The sequence below is a fragment of the Nematostella vectensis genome, chromosome 3 (genome assembly GCF_932526225.1).
Source record: "Nematostella vectensis chromosome 3, jaNemVect1.1, whole genome shotgun sequence".
Taxonomy (NCBI): Eukaryota; Metazoa; Cnidaria; class Anthozoa; order Actiniaria; family Edwardsiidae; genus Nematostella; species Nematostella vectensis.
The window spans coordinates 10,705,483-10,714,180 of NC_064036.1; the positions used below are offsets into that span (position 1 = coordinate 10,705,483).

At 45.7% G+C, this 8,698-nt stretch overlaps 1 protein-coding gene across 2 annotated transcripts in view; it reads right to left on the minus strand.

Moving 5' to 3' along the window:
- Positions 1-1,668: 1,668 nt before the first annotated feature.
- The window catches only part of LOC5506164 (cholesterol 24-hydroxylase), an 8,837-nt gene continuing 1,807 nt past the window's right edge, over positions 1,669-8,698 (minus strand). For both annotated transcript variants that reach the window (XM_048724533.1, XM_048724534.1), the window contains exons 5-14: positions 8,577-8,663; positions 8,255-8,393; positions 7,832-7,945; positions 7,397-7,553; positions 6,368-6,430; positions 5,807-5,964; positions 5,504-5,614; positions 3,129-3,223; positions 2,870-2,936; positions 1,669-2,590 (exon numbers count right to left, since the gene is read on the minus strand). In XM_048724533.1, coding sequence (XP_048580490.1) covers positions 2,450-2,590; positions 2,870-2,936; positions 3,129-3,223; positions 5,504-5,614; positions 5,807-5,964; positions 6,368-6,430; positions 7,397-7,553; positions 7,832-7,945; positions 8,255-8,393; positions 8,577-8,663 — 1,132 coding nt within the window. In that variant the 3' untranslated portion in view covers positions 1,669-2,449. The remainder of the gene's footprint in view (positions 2,591-2,869; positions 2,937-3,128; positions 3,224-5,503; positions 5,615-5,806; positions 5,965-6,367; positions 6,431-7,396; positions 7,554-7,831; positions 7,946-8,254; positions 8,394-8,576; positions 8,664-8,698) is intronic.

Consider the following 8,698-nt stretch of genomic DNA (forward strand, 5'->3'; position numbering starts at 1 on the left):
TTTTCTAAATCGCCATCTTTTGCGATCTAAAAGTAAATTCAGATCTGGTAACATTTAACGTGAACTCATATGAAAATAATAAAATGCAAAAAATAGTGACGAAGGTGCGTCAGATGTTATAAACAAAGTGGTCATCTTATATATTATAAAAAAGTGCGTCCTTAATACTCTTAAATTTCATGATTTATGATTTTTTGTTGCTATATTTAGGTTTGAGACCCCACATCCGATGCCTGTACCAAGAAAAATACGAATAAGAATCTGAAATCTCTTAAAGACAGTATTCCATAAAACCTAATAACAAAAAGCGTCGAAGATTGTGTGTATTAATGTAGCTTGCTTTTGTTGTTCTGAGCACAAAATGTCATATGCACGGGCGTGACCAGACAAAGAAGCACAAAGGCTAAAGGTAGCAATGGAGTTCTAGGTCGTAGTGTGCTGCACACGATGACTACATCACTACATTACAATAGCAACACATTTATTCCCAAGAGACGTGAAAAAGCGTGAAAAAGACCCCAATATTTTTTAGTCGACATCTCAGCGAGATGTGCGTGGCGTAACCGACTAAGACAGGTCTGTGATCCTGGTTATTGCCTCCCCATTAATACGCGGGTGCCTCAGGTTCATTTGTGTTGTACAGTTCGCTAGATAGCGGTGCTGGGGCCGAAATCTCCAGCTTTGCCGTAAAGCTTTAAGCTGCCATACGGTGTTTCAGCGCATGTCTGGAAGTATGGTCTATATTTTTTCTCATTCAACCCGATCTGAGCGAGGTTCGATTCTTGGCCATGTATTGAAATTGCTTTTTTTTTCATTGTTTAATTTTACTTTTACTTTGATGGCGCTGTATTTTTTTTCAAGTAGTCTTTACACAGCATAATGATATTGCAGTGCATAGCCATATTTAAACAATTACAAAACCAGCAACGTAAACTCTAATATGGTGGGTTTACCCCCTAATACGCGACCACCAGCCACCTACTCGACCACCACTTTATTCAGCGAACACTGTGCCACTTCGTAGTTTTATTTAGCACTCTACAAGTCGATTCCTTTTTTCCATGAGTATGCGACAAACGCGCAAGAAAAAATGCGCCAGTATTAGGAAAAAAAGCCTGCCTCACAGCGTGGGAGACTCTTCGAGACACTTCGAATCGCATGATTTATGATTTTTGGACAAGCGTTGTAGTTGGACCCATACACCCAATGCCTGTGAAAGAGAAAAACATGAGCTCTAGAAACCGAAATGCTCCTAGGAAATTCGAGGGGAGTAGCTTGAAGAGGTTTAGGTGTAGTAGCTTTTAAAAAGAACAATAACAACATCTTTGAAACAGCAAAGCTCAATTCAGATTCGCTTGCTCTTATTCAACAAATATAGAATCCTTACTAGGTCGACAATTTACTCAGGTTCTAGAAAAAAATGAAAACTGTCGGGTATTTAGTCCATTTAGAACCTTTCCCGACAGTCGGGCATATAGTCACTGCGATAATTAAAACAAACAGAGCGCCTGAATAAAATTGTTTACTTGATCAAAAAGGCAAAAACGATAGATTTCACTACAGAGCGTCTCTATTTATCGCTAACAGTATCCAAATCGGGGCAAATCACCGCAACGAGGTTTTAGCGCTTCGCTGTCAGAGGAGCTTTAAGGCCAAGTTAAACTTTGCTACACGTTGAATTATTTTATTTCAAATTATAGCTTCAATTATTTATTAATAGTCGAAATACATCTATACTTCCGTCATACTATTATGGTGTACTATTATCGTGGTATTTATGACAAACACTGGACGTGTAAGATAAATTAATACATCACTCCCCTACGGATAATTATACGCTCATTACATTCTCTGAGAGAAACTTCTCCTAGCCTACCCTAAGAGCAAATAATAGTATCCTGGCTCATTTTCATGATTTCTGGTAGACTATCGTGTATTTCACCATCTTCGGTAACCCAGGGGTATTTTCCTTCCTAATCTAAGCCTGATTCCAGAGCCTCGAATGTAGCTAAGTCAAGGACGCACTGGCTTATGGGTAACCGAGAGACGTGCGAGCCTCCGGGGCCATGGTACCCAGAACGGATCTTTAGCATTTCACGAGTTTGTCAAGTACATTACAATTAAAAAATTATCTTATTCACCTCCTACCTCCTTTAAGGTAATCACTGTTGTTTTCAATATTAGGCGATATTCTTGTACTAAAAGAGATCTCAATACCTTTTGGTGGCTTTTAACCCCCGTGCAACAAGCGCCAGCATTGCTCGGCTTGCAACAAGACAAATGAATTGTTTGCGCAGTAAATACTCCATGAGCATTGCTTGACCGGGATTTTTTATCGGCAATACTAGCGCTGTTTCACAAGGCTTTAGAAAAATTTTTTACATTAGTCTAAAAACCGAAGCCACGTCGACGCAGCTTTTACGAATGAGACAGAAATATCTACAGAAATCTATGTTCTTCGCGTTAGCCTGCAGACGACCCCGTCTCTCGGTTTGTACGTCATATTCTCGGCAATAGTCTTGGTCTGACCTGGCGCAAGCTTCACCTTAAAAGTCTGCAGAAACCTGGCCAGGACCACTTTAGCCTCGATCTGGAATCGCAAAACACATCATGCGTCATACATATCATTTGGACAAGTCAAGTATTGGAAACCACAACCGGGATTTTGGTGGAGCCAGGTACAGTGACTTCAACTTGGTGAGGTCACTAATAGGTGAAAACAATGACAAAAGGTAGGAGATGGACAGAAGGGAGGAGAGGGTGGGGGAAGAGGAGGGGGCAGAATTACACGAATTATATGGAAAAGGCCGTCTGGGCGTTCGTGGTAACTTCATTGGATACTATTTTAGTACTGTATAATGATAATTACCTTAGCAAAGTGCTGTCCAATACAACTGCGCGGGCCAAGAGAGAACGGGAACATGGTGAAGTGAGACCTTGAAGAAGATAGGACATTAGTATGAACAAGGATACGAAAAGAAATTTTGTTGACAGCAAAATTCAATAAATCGTTCAAAAATTGGCTCGTAATAATATTGTCACGCCGTTTCCACTCCCTCGTTATAATAATTTTACGCCGCGTTTCCATTCGCTCGTTTTTCCCAATCATCCCTTGCGACCTTGCGTACCTTGCGACCTGCTCGTCATCCTCGAACCTCATTGGGTTAAAGTCCTCGGCGTTCACCCAGAACTCTGGAAATCTCCCGGACACATAGCTACTCACCTAAGACATTAATAACGTTAATCATGTCGTTAGAAAATTGGAGATCTCCCTCTCGCACCCCATCTCCCACCTCGCAACCAATCTCCCTCTCTCTCCCATCTCCCTCTTCCCCCCATCTTCCTTTCGACCCTCATCTCCGTCTCGCCCCCCCATCTCCCTCTCGCCCCCATCTCCCTCTCGCCCCGCTCCCCATCCCCCTCTCGCCCCGCTCCCCATCCCCCTCTCGCCCCCTATCTCCCTCTTGCCCCCTATCTCCCTCTCGTCCCCTATCTCCCTCTCGTCCCCTATCTCCCTCTCGCCCCACATCTCCCTCTCGCCCCACATCTCCCTCTCACCACCATCTCCCTGTCGCCCCATCTCCTTTTCGCCCTTATCTCCCTCTCACCCCCATCTCCCTCTCACCCGATCTCCCTCTCGCCTTCATCTCCCTCTCGCCCTCATCTCCCTGTCGCCCCCATCTCCCTCTCCCCCAATCTTCCTCTCGCCTTCATCTCCTTCTCGCCCCCATCCCCCTCTCGCCCCCATCCACCCCTCTCGTCCCCTATCTCCCTCTCGCCCCCATCCCCCTCTCGCCCCCATCTTCCTCTCGCCCCCATCTCCCTCTCGCCTTCATCTCCTCGCCCCCATCTCCCTCTCGCCCCCATTTCCCTCTCGCCCTCATCTCCCTCTCGCACCCCATCTCCCACCTCGCAACCAATCTCCCTCTCTCTCCCATCTCCCTCTTCCCCCCATCTTCCTTTCGACCCTCATCTCCGTCTCGCCCCCCCATCTCCCTCTCGCCCCCATCTCCCTCTCGCCCCGCTCCCCATCCCCCTCTCGCCCCCTATCTCCCTCTCGCCCCCTATCTCCCTCTCGTCCCCTATCTCCCTCTCGTCCCCTATCTCCCTCTCGCCCCACATCTCCCTCTCGCCCCACATCTCCCTCTCACCACCATCTCCCTGTCGCCCCATCTCCTTTTCGCCCTTATCTCCCTCTCACCCCCATCTCCCTCTCACCCGATCTCCCTCTCGCCCCCATCTCCCTCTCGCCCTCATCTCCCTGTCGCCCCCATCTCCCTCTCCCCCAATCTTCCTCTCGCCTTCATCTCCTTCTCGCCCCCATCCCCCTCTCGCCCCCATCCACCCCTCTCGCCCCTAATCTCCCTCTCGCCCCCATCTCCCTCTCGCCCCCATCTCCCTCTCCCCCCCATCTCCCTCTCGCCTTCATCTCCTTCTCGCACCCATCTCCTTGTCGCACCCATCCCCCTGTCGCCCCCATCTCCCTGTCGCCCCCATTTCCCTCTCCCCCCATCTTCCTCTCGCCTTCATCTCCCTCTCGCCCCCATCCCCCTCTCGCCCCCATCTTCCTCTCGCCCCCATCTCCCTCTCGCCTTCATCTCCTCGCCCCCATCTCCCTCTCGCCCCCATTTCCCTCTCGCCCTCATCTCCCTCTCGCCCCCATCTCCCTCTCGCCTTTATCTCCCTCTTCCCCTCATCTCCCTCTCGCCTTCATCTCCCTCTCCCCCCCATCTCCCTCTCGCCGCCATTTCCCTCTCGCCCCCATCTCCCTCTCGCCCTCATCTCCCTCTCGCCCCCATCTCCCTCTCGCCCCCATCTCCCTCTCGCCTTTATCTCCCTCTTCCCCTCATCTCCCTCTCGCCTTCATCTCCCTCTCGCACCCATCTCCCTCTCGCCTTCATCTCCCTCTCCCCCCCCATCTCCCTCTCGCCGCCATTTCCCTCTCGCCCCCATCTTCCTCTCTCCCCCATCTCCCTCTCGCCCCCTATCTCCCTCTCGCCACCATCTCCATCTCGTCCCCATCTCCCTCTCCCCTTCATCTCCCTCTCCCCCCATCTCCATCTCGCCCCCATCTCCCTCTCGCCACCATCTCCCTCTCCCCCCATCTTCCTCTCGCCCCCCATATCCCTCTCGTCCCCATCTGCCTCTCGCCCCCCATTTCCCTCTCGTCCCCATCTCCCTCTCGTCCCCATCTCCCTCTCGTCCCCATCTTCCTCTCCCCCCATCTCCCTCTCGCCTTCATCTCCCTCTCCCCCCATCTTCCTCTCGCCCCCCATCTCCCTCTCGCCTTCATCTCCCTCTCGCCCCCATCTCCCTCTCTCCCCCCATCTCCCTCTCGCCCCCATCTCCCTCTCGCCCCCTATCTCTCTCTCGCCCCCTATCTCCCTCTCGTTTCCTATCTCCCTATCGTCCCCTATATCCCTCTCGTCTCCTATTTCTTTCTCGCCCCCATTTCCCTCTCGTCACCCATCTCAGTCTTGTTCCCTATCTCCTTCTATCTTACCAGTACAGAAGTATGACTAGGGATTGGTATTCCTGCTAGCACATCATCTTCACCGACTTCTCTTACAAACCCAGGAGCACTCGGATAAAGCCGTAAAGTTTCCTTCAACGCCTGAAAAAAGGAAACCAATTCAAACTGCGACCGACAAAATGATAGTAAAATATTTTAACTATCTTAATACTTTATCTACTCATTAGACCCCCCCTTACAATTTTTCTTAGATTCTTTATAATTCAGCTTTACCTTTCTCGAGATAAACTCACGCTTATAAGCCCCTTTTATCGAGGAAAAATGCAATCTTACGTTTCCCAGCTTGTGCATCTTCGCCAAGTCATCAAATTCCACATATTTTCTGTCACCGAGGACCCTTGATATCTCGTCCACGAGAGTTTCTCTGATCTCCTCATTGTCAGCGATCTCAAGCAAGCAGAAGGCCATCTGACTAGCAGTAGTCTCGTGTCCTAGAGACAGAGAGAGTTCACGTTATTTACAAACTGTTTCCCGGATTTCAGAAAGAGTTCAGATCGTGTATTCGTGAATGCCCGTCTTATTTGCCACCATTTCCACAGCCCAACCGGCTCTCATTATGGGGTGACTCGGAAATGTTTTGTTTGGCGTGCAAAGGAATCACCTTCTCGGACGTAGTGAGCAATGGCCTTCGCGCATATGATTTACCAGGCTCTTATTTCACCAAAGTTCGAAAATATGTAGTTTAACAAAACATTTTGAAACTGAATTCATCTGATACACCTCTGGATACTTCATAGCAGCACCAGAGATAGCACTATGCCCCTAAGCCCTGGGGAATTAGAAACAGGCTGCCCGTGAGCCCTACAGAGTTAGAAACAGGCTACACTTGCTTACCAGCGATGAAGAAAGTGACAAAATGATCAAGCATCCTTTCAAAGTCTGTTGGACCCGCTTTTTCTGAAAGTCAAAACGGATATGTATTGATTATACTTCTACCTGTTACAATCAGTCTATGGTAAATGGAATTGCGTGTTTATCTCATCTCTAAAGTATTAAGCACTTGAGTACGCACTTGTGTGTTAAACTGCTAAGCAAAATAAATGTCCCTGCGCACACCTTGTACGACACCTTGTATGCATGTCAATTGTCTGTAAATATCTAAAACGTTATTTTCGCATAAAGAATAAAAAAATATATAGGGTAAAAAAGGTATTTTTCTAGCCTCTTCTTTAAAGTTTTAAACTGATTTAAATTGGTAAGCAAAATGAATGTGATTACACACACTTTTAGGGTAACACACACATTAAGTGCATGCGTTTCCTTGTAAATCACATACAAAAATAACTTTACAAAAGTGTAATAAAGAACAAAATAAAGGCTATAGGATAAGAGAATGTGGATTTTTACATATAACGAAATAATAAAACCACATTTTCGCATCCCTAGAAAAAATTATTTATCTGCACTCTAATCTGAGAAAACCAGATGAGGGCGCTCAACAGCAAAATAACTTTTAACCCCAAGGGATAACACTAAGGGCGTGGTCGACAACAATTCATACCCCTTAAGACAGCACATTGGGTGAGGTTGAAGGAATTTATAACCCTAAGAGATAGCATCAAAAAACAAAGATAGTTTCAGTTTTCCTGAATTTTATGCAGTCTTGAGATATTGCCATCAAGCCGTTTTAATTGGCTGATGGATCGAAGTATCAACCGATCAGTTGACTTGTGGTTTATTGTAAAATATGTTTCGAGCGATTGGACCACCATTTAGCATGAGGCACCTTAAAAGATAGCAGGATCGGAAAAATCCTCCTCACTGGGCATGAAAACCCCTAAGAGATAGCAGTTGGTAATAATCTCTACTTTTCTGAAGAATCCCCCCCTGGCGAATTACTCTTTGTACTTTGCATTAATTTACCTTGCAATGCGATGATGTTCTGCAAAATATCATTGGGGACTTGCTCGCCATGGTTCATAGCTAGCATGCGGACCTCAATAACCTTTTTTCCTGTTTCCCTCACAAAATCAATACCTCTGTGGGCATTCTTGATAGATTGCCAAGCAAAGGGATTTAACTATACAAACAAAGACAAAATGACAAAAAAGCATTTGAATCGAGCAATAAGCAGCTCAGTTTTCAGGATAAGATACCCCAGAGAAAACCAGTTAGAAGCTTGACTAGTAAATTTTGACCATGAAGAAAAGTGGGGCTTTTCCCTTTCCTCTTCTCTTTTTTTGCACTTGTCCATTTTTTGTCAAACGTCTTCCTGGTTTCCTCTGATTCTCTGGGTTTGTAATCCACTCATAACACATGGAAACGCTTGCTACACAGGCTACACTAATCAATACATACCCATTCAAATGGTTTGTAGATAGACTTCTCAACACCCTGCATCATATTTATGACAGCATCAGGAAGTTGGTTGGTGGTGTCATTGACAAGATCCACATCCATACCAAAAGCTACCTAGAGGATGTACAATAAAAAGAAAATAAAGTGACCAAAGATATTGGTTAGAGGTGCACATTTAAACCAAGGCCTCTGGGTCAAGAGGGTGTCAACAAGATGGCTATGTAGAAGGTGCTCAGTAAAAAAGGGTAAAAAGTGGAAACATGTAACATTAAATGGAAATAGTAGAGGACAATAGTGCAGATGGAAGATAGTGTTCAATAAAACAAACATCTATGTATAAACAAGGAGTGCATAACTTACTGCTTTACTTTATGGATGGTCAAAATAATTTTACTGTAAATTCAAAATGGACATTCACCTTACCTTGCAAATGACATCAAGGGCTATCTTTGAGAATTCTGGGACCATCATGATTTCCTGTTGGCCATCAGAAATCTTGAGAAGCTTGTTTATGAAAAGATCAGTACTTCTATTGAAGGCTGACATCATGTCCTTGAGACACCTATACCAAACAAAAACAAAAAAACATGATAGTATCATCAACATCATCATTATCATCATCACCACTACCATAAGCAGAGAGTATAACAACAGTATCATCTAATCACCAAACCATTAACATAAAAAAACTTAAAAAAACAATAGTTCCTATCTGTTTTAATCTTTTCAAAATTCTAACTCTTACTGTCTATGGAAAACTGGGTTGAATGTTTTTCTGTCAAGGCTCCATCGCTTTTCATCACATTCTGTGGCAAGCCCTTGACCCAAGCACCTATAACAATGGAAATCCCTTCAATACAGAGTTCT